Source organism: Panthera tigris, chromosome A1 (assembly GCF_018350195.1).
Source record: "Panthera tigris isolate Pti1 chromosome A1, P.tigris_Pti1_mat1.1, whole genome shotgun sequence".
NCBI classification, from domain to species: Eukaryota; Metazoa; Chordata; class Mammalia; order Carnivora; family Felidae; genus Panthera; species Panthera tigris.
This window is the reverse complement of record NC_056660.1, coordinates 41,156,213-41,182,157: the sequence shown is the minus strand read 5'-3', so window position 1 is coordinate 41,182,157 and position 25,945 is coordinate 41,156,213. Positions and strand designations below refer to the sequence as shown.

Below are 25,945 nucleotides of genomic sequence, written 5' to 3'. Positions count from 1 at the left end.
ATGTGGAGCTTGAACTCACGAACTGGGAGATCATGACCTGAGCTGAAATCAGACACAAACAACTGAGCCACCCCAGGTGCCCCTGAATTTTAAAATAATATTTATTCTGAGTTATTATCCTTATTGTTGGCTCATATATTATGCATAGTTAGTAGGAAGTAATGTTTCCAAACTGATCACACTTGGATTTACGGTGGATGACCATAAAGGAATTTGAAAATGTGTCTAGACCAGTGAAGACTTTACAGTTGGATTTCAGTTGGAAGGATACTTATTGGCTTTGTATCTAGTGATTCACAAAAGAAACAGAAACAAAGACTCTCCCGTGTTTGTACTTATCTTTTATATTACCATTTATCTTGTCTATTCACTCTCTGGTTTCCTGAATACCTTCTTCCAGATCTTCCATAGTTCTTTCTAGATTCCAGGGCCATTCCGCCCTCCCTGTTGATTACCCCTTTAGATATAGGAGTGGTAATAACATCATACTTTTCCAGGTCCTTGCTTCCCTCTCTACTTTTTATTGGTTTTCTTTCCCCAGCCCATACTCCACAGAGTTCCTTCATTAAACTCTTTTGAGGGAATCCTTTTGAGTGCCATCTCTTCCATGCCAGGACATTGAAAGGTACCCAAGCTCTGCCAGCTCATGGAGAGGCATATTTTCACGTTATGATTTGACGGATGCCTCCAAGCCTTCTCTATTCATCTGCCATCATGTCTCAAGCCTTCCAATGTGCAGACTAAAGCATCTTTATCTGGCTTTTACTGACGTGTCGCTTTTCTTCCAAAGGATAACACTTAGCGTGTTAGTCGATGACATTATAAGATTAATGAGTTTGTCAGAATAGCCAACCACCAATTATGCCCGAGAGACAGGTCATTTTCGTGAGACATATTGGAAAAATAAGAAAAAACATATTTAATTGCAAAGGGACAGGAGACCTAGATAGGAAGCAGATGTGATTGTGACCACTCCTCCAAAGAAATTATTAAAGTAACCCAGAGGAAGAAAAAAGATGACCCCTCAGAAGATAAGGTCAAATTTTGCTTACCAAGATTTTTTCCCTAGATATAGAATTAATGGCAGCCCCTCTCCCCTATTTTGTTTTCTTATATTCACTGTGAAACTTAATTCCAAGAGTCTGCCTAAAATTTTGCATGTACACATCAGCTTAATCGTGAGAAATTTGTAAATATTTTTTATTAGATATTAAAGCACATTGATGTTACAACAAATTTTTTTCTATCTCTGAAAAATGATAATGACGTATGTCTCATAACATAAAATCATCATGACAGTGATTTTTTTATGATAAATATGTCAACAATATTATCTGTTGAATAGTTGGGACTTAGGGTCAACTACCTGTAACATCAAAATATTAAAGAGATGTTTTCTAGTGTCAGAAAACTATGGTCTCTGATTGGCAATAGGCAGAGCAGAAAATAATGCAGGAAATCTCAGCCAAATTTACATAGATGTTATAAAATTCACATGTAATTCTTATTATTTTAAGAGAGAAATTTATCTTTCAAAGACTGATATTAATGAAGTAATTTCTCTGGATTTGCAAGGTGCATCCAGAGATAAACAGACATTTTAGATTGGAATGGGTAATTCTATGCATCACCCTGAGAGGGCAAGATTTCTCTCCACAATAGTCTATTATACAGGCCATTTTCAATAATGAAGTAATCCTATTTTCAACAGTTCCCTTAGGAGATTCTTTCAAAATATAACATTAAACTTCTCATTTTTAGAGTAGGTTTTCTTTATGTACAACTGAATTTAAGCAATGAATTTTACCATGACATTCTATATGTAATCTAATGTGACATATTAGCTTCTTTTAAAATCACCTTATCCCCTAAAATTTGTGAACAATAATTTCATCTCTTATAATTGTAAGCCAATATATTTACAGAGGCTAAACTACATTTAAGTTTTCAATACATTCCCTAATCAACTTTTTTTTTTTCTAAATGGCATCCCATTTACCTGAGCATACCTGTATCAAAGAGCTAAATCCTACACAATTATCTGCTTCTCATTAGGGCTCTGCTTTAGAATAATTGCTAATAATTACTTTGGTGTCTTCAGGCTTTAAAGAATTATTTTGTTATGTATTCTCTGAATCTGGACTTCTGAAGACATCTAAAGGGCTCTGATGGTTAAAGGAGTTACGAATTTTCTGGCATGATAAAGTAGTTTGATAGGATATAGGAAGCAACCTAATTATGTTTCACTTTGGAACATTTCACTTGCTTCAAGTCCAAAGGAGGATAGTGCATAAGTGCTTTTGAATGCAGCTTCTTTCATTTATTAATGCCATTTATATGTTCCAAGTATTATCTTAGTGAAATTTTATGCTATGAACTCTTAGCAGTGTTTCTCATGTACAGGTAAAAACTATTGGATCACTATTTTTCTAAATGTAAATTACTTGTCACATAATGTTCTACATACAGTTTTCATGTTAGTTCGCTGATTTGAGGACTCAGAACAAGCTTCATTTATTTGTTTTGTTTAAAAAAAATGTATCCAGAAATTATCTATAATGTTCCAGACCATAGTAACACATGTTGTGGATGCAGTTATCAAAAAGCAAATTACCTGGCATTGTGGTGCTTAGATTCTACTCTTAGAGCTAGATCATTAACAAATAAATATATTATGACAGGTAGCAATGAGTGCTAAGAAGAACTCAGCTGGGTAAGGAAATGGAGAGTGACTGGGTAGGGGATATATATACACACACACACACATATATATATATATATATATATATATATATATACACATATATATATACACGTGTATATATATATATACACACATATATATACGTGTGTGTATATATATATATATATATGTGTGTGTGTGTGTATATTTAATAAAGAGCTCAGGAAATGCCTCTATGAAGAATTTAATTTGAGGAAACATCTAAATTAAGTGAGTGAGTTTCTCCAGAGCCAATGAGAAGAAGATATCCCAAGCAGAAATCATAGCAAATCCGGAGACTCTGAGACCTCATGGATCTTGGTGTATTTGAGACACAGCAAGAAAGTGAGTGTAGCATAGTAAGATAGGGTACAGGAGAACAGGTGGGAGGGTTGGCAGATACGAGATCAGAGAGTTGGGCAGGAGCCAGATCATGTGAGACTTTTTGAGCCATGGAAAGGACCCTGTCTTTTACTCTGATGTGATGCGAAGCAAAAGAGTGAGGTATTCTGCTCTAAATATCGAGTTAGGCTGAATAGTCCCCAAATGTACCTAAATCGTAGTCCCCAGAACATGTGACAATGTTATCAAAGGGGCTTTGCAGATGTGACTAAATTTAGGATTTTGCAATGAGGAGATTATCCTGGATTATCCACCTAAGTATTATGTAATTACCATGGTCCTTATAAGAGGAATTTGGGAAGAATTTGAGGAGGTGATGTGATAAAAGAAGCAGAGATTGGAGAGATGTGCTTTGAGAATGGGGGAAGGACCCAGAAGCTAAGAAACATGGATGGCTTTAGAAGCTGAAAGAAGGAAAGGGGATGGATTCTCCCCACAGGGTTTCCAGGAGGAAGCATTGCAGTCGACATGCTGACTTCAGTTTAATGAAATTGATTTCAGACTTTTGACCTCCAGAACTGTAATTGAATGAACTTATGTTGCTTTAAGCCACTAAGTTTGTGGTAATTTGTTACAGCAGAAATAGGAGACTAATATAAGTATATTAGTTATGTACTTACAACTCTGGCTGACCCTTGAACAACATGGGTTTGAACTGTGTGGGTCCACTTATACATGAATTTTTTTCGATAAACGCAGTACAGTACTACAAATGTATTTTCTCTTCTTTATGATTTTCTTAACATTTTCTTTTCTCTAGCTTACTTTATTGTAAGAATACAGCATATAATACCTCAACATACAGATGTGTGTTAATCAACTATAACATAGTTATAATAACTGTATTATGTAAAGCTTATAGTTAACGGTAGGCTATTAATAGTTAAGTTTTGGTGGAGTCAAAAGTCATATGACTGCATGAGGGTCAATGCTTCTGACCTTCATGTTGTTCAAGGGCTATCTATATCTTTTTTTTTTAATTTTGTTTAATGTTTATTTATTTTTGAGGGAGAGAGAGAGACAGAGACAGAGACAGAGACAGAGTGTGAGTGAAGGAGGTGCAGATAGAGAGGGAGAGACAGAATCCGAAGCAGGCTCCAGGCTCTGGGCTATTAGCACAGAGCCTGATGTGGGGCTCGAACTCACAAACTGCGAGATCATGACCTGAGCTGAAGTCGGACGCTTAACTGACTAAGCCACCCAGGTGCCTGAAGGGCTATCTATATCTATATATCTGTATCTGTCTATATCTATATCATCTATCTATATCTATCTATCTATATCTATCACTTAATTAAAATATATAGATAACTCTAAAGATTGGAGAATAGAATTTCAAAAGAGTAGAAGAAGGCTCAGTCAGTAGAGCATGAGACTCTTAATCCTGTGGTTGTGAGTTCGAGGCCCACATTGGGGATTGAGCTTAAAGAAAAAGGGAGTCCTGTTAGGAAATAATAGTGGTTTGAGCTGGTGGGTTTTCAGGGAAGTAGGTAGACTAAAGAACTTGCTGACTGACTGTGTGTCTTGAGTAAATGACAGATGTTCTATTAGTTTTCTATTGCTGAGTAACAAATTACCACAATTTAGCTGGTTACAGCAATACAAATGTATTATCTCTGCTTCTGTCCACTTATTATCTCATAAGTCCAAGTGGGCTCAGTATGCCTAGGGTTTCCCATGGCTGAAATCAAGGTATCAGCTGGACTGAACCCTTCTCTGGAGTCTCTGAGGAAGAATCCATTTTTTTAGCTAACTCTGTTAGCTAAAACAACTCTGTTGTTGGCAGAATTCTGTTCCTTCTCATTGTAGGACTGAGATCCCTATTGTCCTACTGACTGCCCAGCTGGAGTTGCTCTCAGCCATTAGAGGCAGCTCTCAGATCCTTTCTGTGTGGTCTTTTCTATTTTGAAAGCCACCAATGGCCCATTGAATCCTTCTTGTGCTTTGAGTATGAGCTCCCTTCTGCTACCTGCTGCTGAAAATCCCCTGCTTTTCAAGGGCTCACAAGATGACATTAGGCCTACCTGATAATCTCTCTTTATTTAACTAAAAGCCAACTTTATTAGTTGATAAATGACTTTATTATGTCTGCATTGTCCCCTTGGCCATTGTCTTAGTCAATACTTATACTCCTGGCCTGGTTTTTAGATAAGCAGCCGAGAATGTTTTTAAGGAGATGGAAGATTACATAGGCCGCTTCTCTGTTTTACATTTGGATCTTGGCCTGAAATAAATCTGTAAAAAATTACTTCATTTCTCAATACCTTAGATTGGCTCCTTAAAGTCTCTTGCACATTAAATAAGCCACACTACATTTTTTTGAGAAATAATGCAAATTCCAAGCAATGGAGAATAATTCAGGAAATATTAATATGAGAATGAGTATTTAAAATGAAAGATATTAAATATAATCAAAAATGTGGTAAACTATAGTAGAAACTAAATATGATTAGCGATAATATAAATACGATATTTCACATCATGCAGTTTGGTCAAAATTTGGTAGTGAATAACCTTAGACCTTTTTATTCAACTGATTGCAACATCAAACATTAATAATAGTTAATAAATGACATTATCTCTGATAATTTTCTTTTCAGCGGTTAGCTTTTGCAGGTGAGAAAAAGGCAGCTGATATTTATGCCATGCAGAAGAAAGCTAAAGACTTATAAGGAAGTGTTCTCCATTCTTTGTGAGCTATAAAGTCTGTCCAAATAGCAATATCCTCTCCCTCAGAGAATCTGCTGCTTGGGCCGGCCGTGTGTTATTGTATTTGGACCGTCTCCATCTGCAAATGTTGACTTTTCATCTGTGACCAAGGAAAAAAATCTGTATGAGGAATGTGTAAAACATTTAATCCTTGTTTACTTGTTAACCAAAGGTTTTGTCAAATCCTGCTGGTGTGGGGTTTTTTTTGTTTTTGGTTTTTTTTTTTTTTTTTTTTTTGCATTTGCTTCTCAAGGTGACTGTAGGTGCAGTCTCAATGTAGCGTTTAAATCTGAGCTATAAGCTAAACTCTGACTAAATCATTAGGTTTTTTTTTACTTAGATTTAGAAACATAAATACTTGTTCTAAATATAGTTTCACATTCAAAAAACTGAATGTGACCTAAATAATACAGTAATCTACAGGAAAAATTGATTTATAATTTCTTTGCTCTGTCTGGGGCTTCTCATAACTAAAATGAAAACAACACTGAAAAGTTTGATTATCTATGGCAAACCACAGTGGTATTTGATGAGAGAATAAGAAAGTGGTAGAGGTCATGCATGAAAAGCTAGTCTCTTACTCTTAATTTATAGATGACAAACTAGGACTAGCTAAAATCTTTTAGGAATCTAAAATTACTTTCACAAAGTCTATATTCATTCATTGTTTGACTGTGACTTAAATCTATTTCTGTTTGACCTAGCTATCCGTGTGACCTGATGGTTCTGATTTTAGATATTCTATTTAGCAATCTCTTGAGCCTAACATGATCAAACAAAGCTTGTTGAGTGAATGAATGAAAAATATTTTTCCCATAAGTGTGTTCAAATTTGCCAGATCTATTTTTGGGATTCAGACTGTCCACATAACTGTGCTGCACTATTTCGTATGCCAATGGAATGGCAACATTAATGGCAATGTAATTTATTATACTTTTTGATTGTTTTTCTATATAGAAGAGTAATAACTGATATTTATTCCCATGTGACATTGATTTAAAAATTTTGATTTGGCATTGTGTATTGTGATCTGAAGTAGAATGATGTCTCAAAAGGGAATGTGGGTAATGCTAAGCAAGTTCCTCTGTTTCTCATGCCAGCTCTCATATTTGAAATTAATTTTGGCCATAGTTTAGATGGGAAGCAAATTAATTGATTTGATTTTTAACAGCAACTGTTCAATAAATATAGTAAGTGGTGATAGAATAGTAGAGAGGAGGGATGCCTAGCAGATGAATTTGACCCATTTTTCAGGTCCCTCCATATTTGCATAAGCATAAGCATTTAGCTTCAGCTTTTCGTTCAAGGTAATCCACAGCAATGATAAGAAATCGTTACACTGTTACATCGTGCCAGAAAAAAAAGAAAAAGAAAAAGAAAAAGAAAGAAGGAAAGAAAGAAAGAAAGCAAAGAAGGGAAAAGAGAAAAATGATAGACATAAGCTGAAAATGAGGGTGACAATGAGCTAGCAAAAATACTGATGTTTTTGTATTGGTCTCTTAGAGATGCTAAAATTAACTTCAAATGTAGTGGGTGAAAGTATTTGTTTCCCTGAAATTTTATTATAGGAAAATTGATTAAGGCAAAGAGCAATCATGAAAAATAAGATTTTTCACAGTATATTAATAACAGCAAGTGTAAAGCAAAATTATAGGATGAAAGTCTACGTAAAATGGAAATTTATTTAAAACAAGTGAAGAAATTTTATCATTTGCCTAGAGATCTGGGAAACTGCTGCAGCCAATCCAAATCTGGGGATGCCTCCTTCACTGTAAGGTGCTTAGTGATGCACAGCTCTGTGAACTTCCTACCTGCTACCATAAAATCTTGGGGAAATCAGCAAAATTGAACTTAAGAACAAATGTTTTGCATAAAAATACTGATACATGTTCTTACCACAAAAAAGGCCATTGTAACATGAGAATCAGATGTGTTCTGCATAGAAGATGTATTTTTCTATCATAAAAATCAAGTGAAATGAAAAATTGAGTGAAATGGGATGAGTTTGATCCCAAATGATATAAAAATGACTCCTCTCTTTTGCAATTCAATCCTGGTAGTCTGTTTAATCATATTTTACCCCACAGTAAAAATTCTAGAGAAAATTCATTCACATAAAAGGCCAAATATTCATATAGTATGAAACCTAACCAGGAATAGGAAAGGTGTCATGATTTTTTTAAAAAAAATATCAGTTCCAAGCTTTGGAATTAAAAGGTTTCAAGTCCTCAGGTTGAAAAGTAGGTGGACCACAAGCCAGAAGGTACTTGTTAATTACAGCAGTTGAGTTAATCAATGAAGTAACGGTTCTGCCTCTGGGTATAATAAAATGAGATCAAGACCCATTCAGCTATCCTACCACTTAGGTATAGCTGGAGATCCATTAACTTGGATCGTTTCACATTTTAAACTCACGTCTTTAAAACTCAGCAATTCAAGCAGCTCTCTGACAGCTATTGATGCCTAACCATAGAAAAAGTATTTTGTTGGGTTTTGAGTGAGAAGGTGAGCTATGCAAAGGTGGAGAGGGAAATACACTGACACCTGATATAAATATTAACTGAGACAACTTTCAAGCTTTTGGTTATGTGCTTTTGTATTTGCTTTCAACATTTAAATGCAGAGACAGATGGCTTGTACAGTTTTATCAGCCCTTGTGTCTTTATACATTCAAAAACCTGGAATGATAACCAAACCCATAGATTGCAGATTGTGAAAGGGAACAAATAATTTAGTTTTTTTTAAAAAAATCAATAAATGTTTCAGTCTTAGAAAAATCATGATGGTGGATTTTAATTATTTTTAAGAGAAAGGAAATAACTTGGTGCAATGCTGAAATTGTAGAAAATAATGTATGTGCAGTTCGGAATCCTGACCTGGGTTCTAAACAGATACTGTATGAGGTAGCACAAGTAGGACATTAAAATGTGTAAAAAATTGGAGAAATGGGAAAAACACATGTGCACACAAACACATGTACACGCATAAAATCTTAAGGCATTTATTAAGAATCCAACGTAGTATCTGATATGTGTGGTACATGATAGATATTCAATATTCACTTGTTGAGGGAACTTATGAATGGAAAATATTATTCATCACTTAAGATAATTACTTATTATGATAATATTTAAAATAATTATGGTCAAAGATGAAGAGCAATATTTTAGTGCCTATATATTTCATATTTTAGCAAAAATGTCCTGGTATTTTAAGTGCTATATATTTGATGGAGAATTATAGGTTGATTGTTTTTAATCATATTTTGGGAAGTGACAGTATTCAATATCAGTGCTTTATAAAGAATGTGTTTCTCCTTTTAAAAAGTACAAAACAATTCAGTCATTGTATCTAAAAATGAAAGCAATGAATGGTAACTCTTCCATGGTTAGCATGCTTCCGATTATAAGCTTTTACTTTTTTTATAATTTTTTTAAAGTTTATTTATCTTGGGAGAAAGAGCATGCAAGTAGGGGAGGGGCAGAGAGAGAGGGAAAGAGAATGACAAACAGGCTCCACGCTGTCAGTGCGGAGCCTGACCTGGGACTGGAACTCACGACTTCTAAGATCACGATCTGGGCCGAAATCAAGAGCCACTTAACCAACTGAGCCACCCAGGTGCCCCCTGATTGTAAACTTTTAAAGAACAGGGACTTTTAGGGAACCAGAGGTGTGACTGTTTTCCCTTTAATAATCCCTAATTGAAAAAATGTGTTTTTTTCCCCTTCTTACCAAATCATGACAATTTGGAAGCATTGTTATTTTCCAAAATAAAACCCAGGAGTAGGGGGTGGTTTGTTGTTGTTTAACATCAAGGCAACTACTGGTGATTAAATATAGGCCCAAATAAAACAAGTAAAAATTTCCTTATTCAATGTCATGTCCCTAAATAAAACTTAACCAAAACATAAAGCAAAGTATATTTCCCAACCATGTGGTTCAAGCATGTAAGAAAATTTGTGTCATACAATTTCATATACTTATGTTTTTTCTTTAATGCTGTGTTGAGTGAGTGCTGAGGTCCTGGCAAAAGTCTGGTCACTTCCCCTTGAATAATCCCACACCACACATTACTTCCCTTCTAGAGACCTCACACTCCTAGATCATTATGCACCCTCCTTAATTGCCCAGGGGTGACATACCAGACAACTTCAGACAGCCCCTTTCCCCTAGAATGTGAGAAATTATTCAAATTCATCAGTCCACAGACAGCCCAGGGAACCAGCTCACCCCACCCACCCTGTCTGCCAGGCATAAACGCCCCCCCTGAAATTCCCCCTTTTTCACCTTTTCCTGGTGCAACCTTCTGTGCTGCCCTGCCCCGTGGCCTTTTCTCTTTTAGAGCCATAAGGAACACAGACTTCTGGCTTTCATTCAAGTGTTGTGTTGTGTTCCACCTTGCGGTGGATCTTTCAATCTTATACAGGAATCAGCTACCTGAAAGACTTACCTAAGAATCTACAAATGTCTGGAAATATATTTATGCATTTTATCAAAAGCCTTCAAATTTACTTGTGCGAATAAATCTAAGTAGAATTCGCAAAGAGCGATTGATATTATTTAATGGAAAGAAGCTCATTTTTTTACCAGTCAGGATTTTGTATAGTACTCATAACTGTAGATGTCTTCAATTGTCAATTATCTGTAAGAGGAACTTTCAGAAAAAGGTAGAAATGATGTAATAGGGAAAAAAGTCCATCTGTTACCTTGCAAAGAGACAAGCCTTCCTAAATCAGTTGACTGCTAATGACACCTGTTCCTTCTTAAGGATACCCTTTTCTTCCCTCTTTGTTCACTGCTTGTAAAATAGAAGTAGTGAGAATTTTAAAAATTCCCAGGGTAACCTGAAAACTCTATGAGGACAGTGTTGACATCTATTTTGACCACTGCTGTATTCCTGGTGCCTGTCACAGTGTCAGCATATAATATGTGCTCAGTAAATATTTATGGAATAAATAAATGTTACCAGTTCTGAAAAAAAAATACAGTATTTGTTAAAATGTGTCACTCATTGCTGAAGACTTAGGGTCCATATATTCTCACACACACACACACACACACACACACACACACACTTTCTCAATCTCTGGGTAATCTTTCTTTTTTTAAATATTTTTAAAAGTGTATTTATTCTGAGAGAGAGAGAGTGAAAACATGTGTGTCAGCAGGGGAAGGGCAGAGAGAGAGAGGGAGAGAGAGAGAATCCCAAGCAGACTCTGCATGGAGCCTCATATGGTGCTCTATTTCACAAACTGTGAGATCATGACCTGAGCCTAAGTGAAAAGTCAGGTGCTTAACTGACTGAGCCACCCAAGTGCCCCCCTGGGTAATTTCTTAATTTAATATGAGAATAATGAATGTTGGATAAAGCTATTTTAAAAAATAATCTTCAGTGAAATCATATGATACTTATCTTTTCCTGACTTACTTCTTTTGCTTAGCATAATACCCTCTAGTTCCATCCATGTTGTTACAAAAGGCAAGATTTCATTCTTTTTGATTACCTCATATGTGGAATTTAAGAAACAAAACAGATGGACATAGGGGAAGAGAAGGAAAAATAAGATTAAAACAGAAGGAGGTAAATCATAAGAGACTCTTAAATACAGAGAACAAACTGAGGGTTACTGCAGGGGTGTTGGGGTGTTGGGTGGGGGTATGGGCTAAATGGGTGATGGGCATTAAGGAGGGCACTTGTTGGAATGAGAGCTGGGTGTTATATATAAGTGATAAATCACTAAATTCTTCTCCTGAAGCTATATTACACTATATGTTAACTAATTTGGATTTGAATAAAATTAAAAATAAATAAAAATATTTATAAATAAAACAAAAATAATCTTGCATATTCTTTCCTTTTATGTACTCAATAAAAACCTGATTCTATTGATATTTCTGAGATAGCTAATTATTTGTTTTCCTTTGAGACATCAACAACAACAAAAAAAGAAAAACTTAATGGTTCTAGAAAAGTAAAAAACGAACTTTGGTTTAGAGGCCTCAAGCTAGATTGCACATCAAATTGGTGATTACTTTATCTTCTCCATTGATGTCTTGAAAGGAGTGAATATATTTAACAGCGAAGTTAAATAATTCATTTATTATCTGTCACAAAGTATTGTGAAGCAGAGATGTGCTGTTGAGGAAGCTTTTGGTGTGATGTTTGTGAAATCAGCATCTTCTATTAGAATTACTTAAGGTCTGCCTTTAAGCAGAGGATATTTTTAATTATTTCTCAGAACATTTTCAACCTCATAAAATTTTAATTAACAATTAACATTGTTCATAGATCATCACTGTTGCTTAGCACAATAAGGAATCAAAAGACTGAGAAGTCGTTTTTTTTTCCACTAATGGATTTTAAATCTAGTTGGGATAAAACAAAAATAAAATGATACTCACGAAAGTACGGAAGCTCCCTCAAAAGACAAAGGTATCATTAAGGCAGGAGTTGAGGAAGCTCAATGAGGAAAATTGTCATTCATCACTAAGAGGAGATCTGTGGATATCTTCAAGGTACACACAAAATATGAATTGGTGTAGTTGTGGGAGTTAGCTTTGGTACTTGGGAAGCAAGCTGACCTTGAAAGAATAAGTAATTAAATGAAAATGGTCCAAAGCATGCAAAAAGCATCTTCTAAACCTGTGATCTCAATGTAAGGAGCATGAATTGGTTTGAGCAAAATGTGTTCACTTTGTGGATACAGAATCACTGAGCACACTAAACTGAACCTAAAAGGGAGAAATTAGTTTGAACTTTTGAAGGGTGGGCAGAATTCTGAGGACAAAGAAGGGCTCATAGAGAAGTTCAAATTAAATATACTAGGATGTAAGTAATCTTTGGAGGTTTGTGACAGAAATAGTTTTGAGTAATGAGCGTGTGTTTAAACGAAATAAATCTGTTTGCTTTTGGCGGGATGGAAATACAGGTCAGATGAGAAAGAATTTTAAAGTTGTTCTAAAGAGAAGGTTTTAGATTTTAAAAATGACTAAAATTTGAATTTGTAGGAAAGAGTAAATTTTAGCCACATTTTTTTCTCATCTGGTGACCATTCTGATGTTGCTTGTGTTTTGTGGTCTCAGGTATTTGTATCAACTGTTACCTATTTCAGCAGGAATTTTTTCATATGCAAGGAATAACTGGAATATTAGTAAGACAAAAAGATGTTAAAATTAAAAAGCACAATTTGGGGCACTTAAAAATGTTAGTAGTGCTAACTTGGGCTTTAGCAAAAACATACATTCCAATCAACGGATTAAGTGTTTTAATTGTTGATGAGGCAATGTTGCAGAAATGTTTTCTTCACTTTCTTCTACATTTTTATTCTGGTGACTATTTTGAAAATGCTTTTTGCCTCAGCCATTTTTGCCTCTCCACTTAACCTCCTTCGTAAAATCAATTCCTAATTTCCAGCCTATCACTTATCACTTGACTGTTTAATCAAGGGGAAAGAAAACAAAACAAAACAGTTTTTTCCTAAATCATTTGGCTGTTGTTTTTCAGTAAAGGGCTAATTTCCTCTTTATATAATCAGAAAAGAGTTTACTTTTGAAATGAAGATTAAAATATATGTTGTAGATTGCCTGCTAGGAAAAACAAGCAAACCAATAGATAAATATCTACGATGACTTTTTCCCCCTGAATATTAGACTCCATGTGATCCAATTTGCAACTTAGCTAGACTTTCATTCTAGTGAATTTATTTAATACACTTAGAAATATAGAAAATAGTTTAGGCTTGTCGGCACCTGCGTGGCTCGGTGGGTTAAGCGTCCGACTTCGACTCAAGTCATGATCTTGTGGTTCCTGGGTTCCAGCCCCAGGTCAAGCTTTGTCCTGACAGCTCAGAATCCGGAGCCTGCTTCGGATTCTGTGTCTTCCTCTCTCTCTGCCCCTCCCCCCACTCACACTCTGTCTCTCTCTCTCTCTCAAAAGTAAATAAACATTTAAAAAATTTAAAAGAAAAGAAAATAGGTTAGGTTTGGAAACAACCAAATGCTGTCTTTGAATGCAAATGACTTCTTTATTTACTTGGATTTCAGAATGCTTGCAGCAGACCAGGTGTTCCTTTAGTAATACACACAGTTAAAATATGCTTTAATTTTTTTAAATTTAAAAATGTTGCACACTTTCGTATGGTTTTGTATAAAAATAACATGTTTTTATGGAAAACTGGTATTTTATATAATCATTTAGAGTATTTATTTTTTAGTATTATATTTCAAGTATTTTCTGTTTTTATGGAGTTGTACATTACATATTTACATATTTTTCTTTTTTTTTTTTTTATTTTTTAATATATGAAATTTACTGTCAAATTGGTTTCCATACAACACCCAGTGCTCATCCCAAAAGGTGCCCTCCTCAATACCCATCACCCACCCTGCCCTCCCTCCCACCCCCCATCAACCCTCAGTTTGTTCTCAGTTTTTAACAGTCTCTAATGCTTTGGCTCTCTCCCACTCTAACCTCTTTTTTTTTTTTTTTTTTCTTCCCCTCCCCCATGGGTTTCTGTTATGTTTCTCAGGATCCACATAAGAGTGAAACCATATGGTATCTGTCTTTCTCTGTATGGCTTATTTCACTTAGCATCACACTCTCCAGTTCCATCCATGTTGCTACAAAAGGCCATATTTCATTTTTTCTCATTGCCACGTAGTATTCCATTGTGTATATAAACCACAATTTCTTTATCCATTCATCAGTTGATGGACATTTAGGCTCTTTCCATAATTTGGCTATTGTTGAGAGTGCCGCTATAAACATTGGGGTACAGGTGCCCCTATGCATCAGTACTCCTGTATCCCTTGGATAAATTCCTAGCAGTGCTATTGCTGGGTCATAGGGTAGGTCTATTTTTAATTTTCTGAGGAACCTCCATACTGTTTTCCAGAGCGGCTGCACCAATTTGCATTCCCACCAACAGTGCAAGAGGGTTCCTGTTTCTCCACATCCTCTCCAGCATCTATAGTCTCCTGATTTCTTCATTTTGGCCACTCTGACTGGCGTGAGGTGGTATCTGAGTGTGGTTTTGATTTGTATTTCCCTGATAAGGAGCGACGTTGAACATCTTTTCATGTGCCTGTTGGCCATCCGGATGTCTTCTTTAGAGAAGTGTCTATTCATGTTTTCTGCCCATTTCTTCACTGGGTTATTTGTTTTTCTGGTGTGGAGTTTGATGAGCTCTTTATAGATTTTGGATACTAGCCCTTTGTCCGATGTGTCATTTGCAAATATCTTTTCCCATTCCGTTGGTTGCCTTTTAGTTTTGTTGGTTGTTTCCTTTGCTGTGCAGAAGCTTTTTATCTTCATAAGGTCCCAGTAATTCACTTTTGCTTTTAATTCCCTTGCCTTTGGGGATGTGCCGAGTAAGAGATTGCTACGGCTGAGGTCAGAGAGGTCTTTTCCTGCTTTCTCCTCTAAGGTTTTGATGGTTTCCTGTCTCACATTCAGGTCCTTTATCCATTTTGAGTTTATTTTTGTGAATGGTGTGAGAAAGTGGTCTAGTTTCAACCTTCTGCATGTTGCTGTCCAGTTCTCCCAGCACCATTTGTTAAAGAGACTGTCTTTTTTCCATTGGATGTTCTTTCCTGCTTTGTCAAAGATGAGTTGGCCATACGTTTGTGGGTCTAGTTCTGGGGTTTCTATTCTATTCCATTGGTCTATGTGTCTGTTTTTATGCCAATACCATGCTGTCTTGATGATGACAGCTTTGTAGTAGAGGCTAAAGTCTGGGATTGTGATGCCTCCTGCTTTGGTCTTCTTCTTCAAAATTACTTTGGCTATTCGGGGCCTTTTGTGGTTCCATATGAATTTTAGGATTGCTTGTTCTAGTTTCGAGAAGAATGCTGGTGCAATTTTGATTGGGATTGCATTGAATGTGTAGATAGCTTTGGGTAGTATTGACATTTTGACAATATTTATTCTTCCAATCCATGAGCAGGGAATGTCTTTCCATTTCTTTATATCTTCTTCAATTACCTGCATAAGCTTTCTATAGTTTTCAGCATACAGATCTTTTACATCTTTGGTTAGATTTATTCCTAGGTATTTTATGCTTCTTGGTGCAATTGTGAATGGGATCAGTTTCTTCATTTGTCTTTCTGTTGCTTCATTGTTAGTGTATAAGAATGCAACTGATTTCTGCACATTGATTTTGTATCCTGCAACTTTGCTGAATTCATGTATCAGTTCTAGCAGACTTTTGGTGGAGTCTATCGGATTTTCCATGTATAATATCATGTCATCTGCAAAAAGCGAAAGCTTGACTTCATCTTTGCCAATTTTGATGCCTTTGATTTCCTTTTGTTGTCTGATTGCTGATGCTAGAACTTCCAGCACTATATTAAACAGCAGCGGTGACAGTGGGCATCCCTGTCGTGTTCCTGATCTCAGGGAAAAAGCTCTCAGTTTTTCCCCGTTGAGGATGATGTTAGCTGTGGGCTTTTCATAAATGGCCTTTATGATCTTTAAGTATGTTCCTTCTATCCCGACTTTCTCAAGGGTTTTTATTAACAAAGGGTGCTGGATTTTGTCAAAGGCCTTTTCTGCATCGATTGACAGGATCATATGGTTCTTCTCTTTTTTTTTGTTAATGTGATGTATCACGTTGATTGATTTGCGAATGTTGAACCAGCCCTGCATCCCAGGAATGAATCCCACTTGATCATGGTGAATAATTCTTTTTATATGCTGTTGAATTCGATTTGCTAGTATCTTATTAAGAATTTTTGCATCCATATTCATCAGGGATATTGGCCTGTAGTTCTCTTTTTTTACTGGGTCTCTGTCTGGTTTAGGAATCAAAGTAATACTGGCTTCATAGAATGAGTCTGGAAGTTTTCCTTCCCTTTCTATTTCTTGGAATAGCTTGAGAAGGATAGGTATTATCTCTGCTTTAAATGTCTGGTAGAACTCCCCTGGGAAGCCATCTGGTCCTGGACTCTTATTTGTTGGGAGATTTTTGATAACCGATTCAATTTCTTTGCTGGTTATGGGTCTGTTCAAGCTTTCTATTTCCTCCTGATTGAGTTTTGGAAGAGTGTGGGTGTTTAGAAATTTGTCCATTTCTTCCAGGTTGTCCAATTTGCTGGCATATAATTTTTCATAGTATTCCCTGATAATTGTTTGTATCTCTGAGGGATTGGTTGTGATCATTCCATTTTCATTCATGATTTTATCTATTTGGGTCATCTCCCTTTTCTTTTTGAGAAGCCTGGCTAGAGGTTTGTCAATTTTGTTTATTTTTTCAAAAAACCAACTCTTGGTTTCGTTGATCTGCTCTACAGTTTTTTTAGATTCTATATTGTTTATTTCTGCTCTGATCTTTATTATTTCTCTTCTTCTGCTGGGTTTAGGCTGCCTTTGCTGTTCTGCTTCTATTTCCTTTAGGTGTGCTGTTAGATTTTGTATTTGGGATTTTTCTTGTTTCTTGAGATAGGCCTGGATTGCAATGTATTTTCCTCTCAGGACTGCCTTCACTGCATCCCAAAGCGTTTGGATTGTTGTATTTTCATTTTCGTTTGTTTCCATATATGTTTTAATTTCTTCTCTAATTGCCTGGTTGACCCACTCATTCGTTAGTAGGGTGTTCTTTAACCTCCATGCTTTTGGAGGTTTTCCAGACTTTTTCCTGTGGTTGATTTCAAGCTTCATAGCATTGTGGTCTGAAAGTATGCATGGTATAATTTCAATTCTTGTAAACTTATGAAGGGCTGTTTTGTGACCCAGTATATGATCTATCTTGGAGAATGTTCCATGTGCACTCGAGAAGAAAGTATATTCTGTTGCTTTGGGATGCAGAGTTCTAAATATATCTGTCAAGTCCATCTGATCCAATGTATCATTCAGGGCCCTTGTTTCTTTATTGACTGTGTGTCTAGATGATCTATCCATTTCTGTAAGTGGGGTGTTAAAGTCCCCTGCAATGGCCACATTCTTATCAATAAGGTTGCTTATGTTTATGAGTAATTGTTTTATATATCTGGGGGCTCGGGTATTTGGCGCATAGACATTTATAATAGTTAGCTCTTCCTGGTGGATAGACCCTGTGATTATTATATAATGCCCTTCTTCATCTCTTGTTACAGCCTTTAATTTAAAGTCTAGTTTGTCTGATATAAGTATGGCTACTCCAGCTTTCTTTTGGCTTCCAGGAGCATGATAAATAGTTCTCCATCCCCTCACTCTCAATCTAAAGGTGTCCTCGGATCTAAAATGAGTCTCTTGTAGACAGCAAATAGATGGGTCTTGTTTTTTTATCCATTCTGATACCCTATGTCTTTTAGTTGGCGCATTTAATCCATTTACATTCAGTGTTATTATAGAAAGATATGGGTTTAGAGTCATTGTGATGTCTGTATGTTTTATGCTTGTAGTGATGTCTCTGGTACTTTGTCTCACAGGATCCCCCTTAGGATCTCTTGTAGGGCTGGTTTCGTGGTGACAAATTCCTTCAGTTTTTGTTTGTTTGGGAAGACCTTTATCTCTCCTTCTATTCTAAATGACAGACTTGCTGGATAAAGGATTCTCGGCTGCGTATTTTTTCTGTTTAGCACACTGTAGATATCGTGCCAAGCCTTTCTGGCCTGCCAAGTTTCAAAGGAGAGATCAGTCACGAGTCTTATAGGTCTCCCTTTATATGTGAGGGCACGTTTATCCCTTGCTGCTTTCAGAATTTTCTCTTTATCCTTGTATTTTGCCAGTTTCACTATGATATGTCGTGCAGAAGATCGATTCAAGTTACATCTGAAGGGAGTTCTCTGTGCCTCTTGGATTTCAATGCCTTTTTCCTTCCCCAGTTCAGGGAAGTTCTCAGCTATAATTTGTTCAAGTACCCCTTCAGCACCTTTCCCTCTCTCTTCCTCCTCTGGGATACCAATTATGCGTATATTATTTTTTTTTAGTGTATCACTTAGTTCTCTAATTTTCCCCTCATACTCCTGGATTTTTTTATCTCTCTTTCTTTCAGCTTCCTCTTTCTCCATAACTTTATCTTCTAGTTCACCTATTCTCTCCTCTGCCTCTTCAAGCCGAGCCATCGTGGATTCCATTTTGTTTTGCAATTCGTTTAAAGCGTTTTTCAACTCCTCGTGACTGTTCCTTAGTCCCTCGATCTTTGTGGCAAGAGATTCTCTGCTGTCCTGTATACTGTTTTCAAGCCCAGCGATTAATTTTATGACTATTATTCTAAATTCACTTTCTGTTATATTATTTAAATCCTTTTTGATCACTTCATTAGCTGTTGTTATTTCCTGGAGATTCTTCTGAGGGGAATTCTTCCGTTTGGTCATTTTGGAGAGTCCCTGGCGTGGTGAGGACCTGCAGTGCACTTCCCCTGTGCTGTGGTGTATAACTGGAGTTAGTGGGCGGGGCCGCAGTCCGACCCGATGTCTGCCCCCAGCCCACTGCTGGGGCCACAGTCAGACTGGTGTGTGCCTTCTCTTCCCCTCTCCTAGGGGCGGGATTCACTGTGGGGTGGCGTGTCCCGTCTGGGCTACTTGCACACTGCCAGGCTTGTGTTGCTGGGGATCTGGCGTATTAGCTGGGGTGGGTAGGCAAGGTGCACGGGGGCTGGAGGGGCAGGCTTAGCTCGCTTCTCCTTAGGTGATCCACTTCAGGAGGGGCCCTGTGGCAGCGGGAGGGAGTCAGATCCGCTGCCGGAGGTTTGGCTCCGCAGAAGCACAGAGTTGGGTGTTTGCGCGGAGCGAGCAAGTTCCCTGGCAGGAACTGGTTCCCTTTGGGATTTTGGCTGGGGGATGGGCGGGGGAGATGGCGCTGGCGCCTTTGTTCCCCGCCAAGCTGAGCTCTGCCGTCCGGGGGCTCAGCAGCTCTCCCTCCCTTTGTCCTCCAGCCTTCCCGCTTTCCGCGCAGAGCTGTTAACTTATGACCTCCCAGACGCTAAGTCGCGCTTGCTGTCGGAGCACAGTCTGTCCGGCCCCTCCGCTTTTGCCAGCCCGACTCGGGGGCTCTGCTTGGCCGGCGAGCCGCCCCTCCGCCCCGGCTCCCTCCCGCCAGTCCGTGGAGCGCGCACCGCCTCGCCGCCCTTCCTACCCTCTTCCGTGGGCCTCTCGTCTGCGCTTGACTCCGGAGACTCCCTTCTGCTAATCCTCTGGCGGTTTTCTGGGTTCTTTAGGCAGGTGTAGGTGGAATCTAAGTGATCGGCAGGACGCGCTGTGAGCCCGCGTCCTCCTACGCCGCCATCTTCTGGAACCCTCCTTACATATTTTTCAACATCACACATAAAAATTTTCGACTCTTCATAATTTTTCATGAATAAGGGCTTTTTGTTGAGAATTAGACGGTAAATCAGTAACAATACATACTCCACAGAAACAGTTGATCAGAAATGGTGTATTGTGGGTATATCTGTTTACTCATGTCTGTTTCTCAATATAAATGAAGGCTGAAGGAAAGAGATGACTCTTACTTCCACAACAAGGAATTCGATTCCTTCTGTTCCTCTTAAAAGACTGAATTCTTTGAATTGCGTAACTTATTATACTTTCATAAGAAAATGAAATCACCAATGCACTTCTTCTCAAAGGTGACAATTTTAAATTACAGTTCTAACCACTTTCTTTTCTTATTTTCTCTGTCTCTTGCCCTCTGTAGATGGGCCTTTGGGTCCCCGAGGATTAGCTGAAGCCACAGAGATGTGCACTCAAGAGTGCTTGGTTTTGGGTCACTCTGATAATTGCTGGATGCCTCCTGGCTTGGGCCCATATCAACACCCTAAATCTCCTCTCTCAACCTTTGCACCCCAGAAAGAATGGGTCAAGAAGGACAAGCTTGTGAATGGGCACACCCTTACCAGAGCCTGGAAAGAAGATAGCAACAGGAACCAGTTCAATGACCGTAAGCAGTATGGCTCCAATGAAGGCCATTTCAACAATGGCAGTCACATGACAGACATTCCTCTGGCAAATCTGAAGTCTTATAAGCAAGCAGGAGGTACTATTGAGAGTCCGAAGGAGCACCAACTCTAAAAAAAAACAAAAAAAACAAAAGGCTATATGGGACCTAATAACTTTAATCTAAATAGACATGCTAATACTGTGTGTGTCAGAGCTTTATGTATTCAATAGATCTCTATAACTATGCCCCTTTATAGCAGGGATATCCATAACTTTGTGTTAGCACCATGGAGGATACAATATTTTACAACATAAAAAAGAAGATAGTTCTACTAGCCACGTGATCTTGTTTACTAGAATTGATTAAACTCTCCAGAGATGATCACTCCATTGTGCAAATATCTTTTTTTCTTTTTTTTTCTTTTCTTTCTTTCTTTCTTTCTTTCTTTCTTTCTTTCTTTCTTTCTTTCTTTTTTAATTGCATTTTACTTTTGACCCTGGACTGCTGCTATGAACAATAGAATATGCATTTGGAGAGTAAGAAAGTTCCATGGATTAGAGTGACTGACAAACATATCCAGTTAGAAAATTGTGCTCTTTTTGTCATTGATTTGTGCTGGGACTGCTATACTTGACATTATACTTCAAACGAAACTTAAAAAGATTAAGCATTAAACCTATTGTGCTGTTAACAACGTTAGTGGATACTTGTAAGTCAATCAGTGTTAAAGTATTTGTAAATAGAAGCAAGTTATTATTAACAACTTTTGTGTACTTACAACGTTCACCTAAAAAATGTTGTAGCATAATTCCGTGTTTTATGGTTGCTTCTTTCCTTTTTCTTAATTTGCCTCTTTGTCGTTATTTTTGTTGTTTCTTTCAGTGAGGTGTTTCTGCGTTAGTAGTCTGTCTTGACACACATTGTTCAAAGGATCTCAAACGCTTGTGTTTAAAAAAAGGTTCTGGAATCCTGCTTCTTTTGTGATTGCTTATGATGCTGGGATTCTATAAAAAATAAAGATAAAATGAAAACCTTATATAAGAACAGGACTTCTGCAAAAGCTTGGAAACTCAGAACCTATTTTCTTGACATCCTTGTTTTCAAAGTAGGCGAAAGCAAAATCACTTAATCAGTAGCATTAAGTGTGAGAGTAATGGGAAAGTGTTATCCTTCAGCAAGTAATACAATATCCTGTGCTTGTCACTCATACAAAACTAATGTATCAAAATTAGCATATATTGAAGAAAAATTACTATTCAAAAATAGTTTCAACCGGGCAAGTGTGTGTCTACAACTTTGTTGAAATGGCAGAGTTTGTGTTGATCCTCATATACAATAATGTTGTTGTAACACAAGTGTTAGACCATAGCCACAAAATATTTAATGTGTTGTGCCTTCATGATGTAACAGAACATTCTCCAGGTAGGCTAGTTGGGGGAAATAAAGGGATAAATCTCTAATTATTGCTGTTTAACTGTTTGTTATCATAGTCGGTCAATGCCTGGCAGGTACCAGCATCTTGTCACTTAGGTCCAACCAACAGAGTGACAACAAATGTTCATAAGATCTCAGTTGCACGTGCAAACAAATCCAAATTCGAACATTCTTAGGAGGTTTTTGTTAAGGCATGACAGATGATTTAAACAAATAAATAGCATGCAACAAAATGTCTTTATTGAAAGAAGTGAAAGTTATCTTAATGCCACGGTTCAACATCAGTTTAAAAGTAAAAAAAAAAATAAAATAAAAAATAAAAAAAAAGGTTTGCTAATCTGATAGTTAATTTGTTCTTACCAAAAATAAAATTACTTTGTAAATAGCAATTCACGTTTTTCCACAGTATAATGGAAAATAATGGGTAGGGGTGCATTGCTTATTGAAGTACATTTTTGTCGGTTTGTGAGGGGTGTTTGATGACTTTGACAGAATCAATATCTAAACAATTATCCTTGTTACTGCTTTGCCAGTTCTACGTTATTTACAATTATTCAGCTCTTGCAATAAATGTTCTGAATTCCTGATTGTAGTGTGTTAATTCTTGGTCAACATCCAAAGTGATAATTTCTACTCTAATTGTTGGATAAATATATGTGGGTAAATCAGCTCTTAATTAGAAATCAAGGCGGACTTTTGAGGGGTTTAATACCTATGTTCTGAAAATACGATTTAAAGAGTTAAACTTCTGGTCTATGAAATCATTTTCTAGAGAAATTCATGGAGAAGTTCAGTTCACTTTCTAGTCAAGATTCATGCAAGTTTTATCAAACTGAAATCCCAAGTCCAGAAAGCTGGCAGGTAGACTAGTAAATGAGGTTATTTTATTGTTGGCCAAGGCAGAAGAGAACTATTCTGGGATTAAGGCCTTGAAACAAGGGCTAACACGTCATCTGTATTTCTTTCAGATAGGAAAATAGGCACAGAAAGCTTTCAAGGATAATAAGACATACTCATACATATGCCGTGTGTTTATTTCTCCAGAGAACACCTGGATCGATTTTCATTCGTGTTAGGGTTTTAGGGGAGGTAAGCAAGCCTGACTCTCCCTCTAGAGCTTTTTGTAGCAATGGGAGATAAGATTCAGGAGTTAGAGACACAGAGATAAAGATACTTGCTTGGACTGTGGCTGGGTGTGAAACTGTAACCCTTCACTTGTGAATAAGCCAGACTCACCCATGACTGTGAGGCACACCATGGAACCTCTGTGTTTTCTTCAGAGGGTGCGGCCTGCCCCAGGACACAGAGCATGAATGAATCCTGAAAACATGTCACTCTGGAAAAGATAAAGTCCATGCCTGTATAGTCTTTCTTCATTTTGTTATCAGATAAGTCATTCTCCTCTGCTTTTAAGAGTAAAGTGTGAGAGAAATTAAAACAATTTCTCTTATAGTTCTCCTGCCCGTAGAGTCGAACTATTCAAATAAAAAATAAAGACATAAAAATGGAACCAAAAAAAGTGCAATAGTTCTCCTCTCTATGAACAACCTTCACAAGTGTGGGAAAGAAACTCCTCATCCCCTCCATATTTCTATGAATAAATACAACAATATCTAGTCTTATCAAGACATTCAGTTATATGCTTTGTGAAATTTTAGGGTTGATAATATCACGAACCAAAATGGTTTATCAAGTAAATAAAAGAGTACATTCATAATGACTGTTGTTCAAGTATTGTCCACATTGTTTAATTGTGGAGGCATTGAATATTATGAGTCTTTATTTACCTGAAAATTAAAGCCATTTACATTTCCTAGAAAAGCACACCTATATGAAATCTATAAAGATAATGACTTCTAGAGTGATTATCAAATAGTATGATGCTATATATTAATGTTTTTAAGGCAGGTATAGAGATAAACTTTATAAAGCTGAATGTGACCTATGAGCATTTCTACACATACTCTAACATAAAATATATATTTAAATAATGGTCGTTCATTAACAGACAACTGAGCACTCATTTTGTTGCACTGATGCTATTCAGCAGATCTCATTCAGCGTCAAGTGGTGTTCCCTCCCCCATCATTCCTTAGCTAAAGCTAGAAATGCAGCTGAGGCCCCAAAGCCCTTATAGTATTTATTAAACTCTCTTGGCTAGATGCCAGGGATGGCTAATTATTATTAGTGAGGAGTGTTGGCAGCCAGGGATGAAAGGGATGCCTTGTCGGTTTCAATTCTAATGTGGATACCAGGGTGTTGCTTTGTAAGAGGGCAAACCAAACTATCAAAAGGAGGAGGGGTGTTGCCAGTTTAAAAATGCTTCATTTTCTGCTTTGTTTTAAACAGAGTTGATCTTCTCTCCCTGAAGGAAGCTCCTTCATTGGTTCTTTTGGGAGAGAGTGCTTTCAGATTCTCCCAGTGTTCTTAAAGGCACAGTGATCACATAATGAACTCTCTATGTACTGTTCCTTCCTATTCACAACTACCGAAGTTTTAGTAGATATCAACTGGCCTTTTCACTGTTGAGAAAATATATAATTATTCTCTTAGTATTGAAATATCTTTGTAAGGTAAATACTATTAAAACATGACTATCATAATAATATTTCTTTCACATCCAGTTCACTCAAAGTATAAATTAATGGGTATCCCAAAAATATCAGTTTTGCGTTCTCTTGATGCTACCATCATCTGTTTTAAAACATTAAATAAGGGGGCGCCTGGGTGGCTCGGTCGGTTGAGCGTCTGACTTCAGCCCAGGTCATGATCTCACAGTTCGTGAGTTTGAGCCCCGCATTGGGCTCTGTGCTGACAGCTCAGAGCCTGGAGCCTGCTTCTGATTCTGGGTCTCCCTCCCTCTCTGCCCCGTCCCCACTCGTGCTCTGTCTCTGTCTTTCTTAAATAAAACATTAAAAAAAATTACAAAAAAAACATTAAATAAGGACTGTATTTTCTATTTTTATATATGCGTTTTATTTTCTTATATCTTAAGATTCTTAAATAGCACCCCCACATACATGGAAATGAGTTCCATCCATATTTTTGTTATCCTAATGTATTACAGTGTTCTTGAAGCTTTATAGTAAAAATGTCTTTAGAAATATTCTTTCATTTTTTATCCTTAGATTTTTCTTTAAAGTCTTCTGGTTGTATTCTTATTAGCATATATACAACACAATTATTATTGGGCTTATTCAATGCCAGATATTATAGAACTCATGTATTTTGAAAATATGTTCAACTATAGTGATTTTTTTCAAATAGTATCACAGTACCATTTAAATTCAAACCCTGTCTTTTCTGGACCTTTGTTGTTCTTCTTAAACTTTTTTTATTGAGATACAATTGGTTTCAGGTATACAACATGATTCACTATTTGTATATATTGCAAAATGATCTCCACAACATCTAGTTAACAGCCGTCACCACCCATAATTATAATTATTTTTCTTGTGACAACTTTTAATATTTTCTCTCTTAGCAGCTTTCAATTATACAATACAATATTATTAACTATAGTCACAATGCTGTACATTATCTTTATGGTTCTTCTGTTCTAACAAGTGTTTATGTTTTCACTTCCAAATTCATCATTAGTTTTGGCATCATTGACATCATCCTGGACAATGATACTCAATTATAGTAATAAAAATCTTCACCTTGGATCTCTAATACAATTAAGGTGTGCTGTGATATAGTATCAGGTGATTCTAAGTGAAATTTCACTTTTTTATATTTCACGTTCGTTACATCTATTTTGTTTTAACTGTTCACATCAGCCATTGTAGTCATTATTATTTTGTATATGAAGCATTTTT

The 25,945-nt window shown here is 36.8% G+C and overlaps 1 protein-coding gene across 3 annotated transcripts in view; it reads left to right on the top strand.

Moving 5' to 3' along the window:
• Positions 1–22,704, top strand: part of PCDH9 (protocadherin 9) — a 922,428-nt gene extending 899,724 nt beyond the window's left edge. For all 3 annotated transcript variants that reach the window (XM_042977843.1, XM_042977836.1, XM_042977825.1), the window contains one exon: positions 20,448–22,704. In XM_042977843.1, coding sequence (XP_042833777.1) covers positions 20,448–20,821 — 374 coding nt within the window. In that variant the 3' untranslated portion in view covers positions 20,822–22,704. The remainder of the gene's footprint in view (positions 1–20,447) is intronic.
• Positions 22,705–25,945: the final 3,241 nt, after the last annotated feature.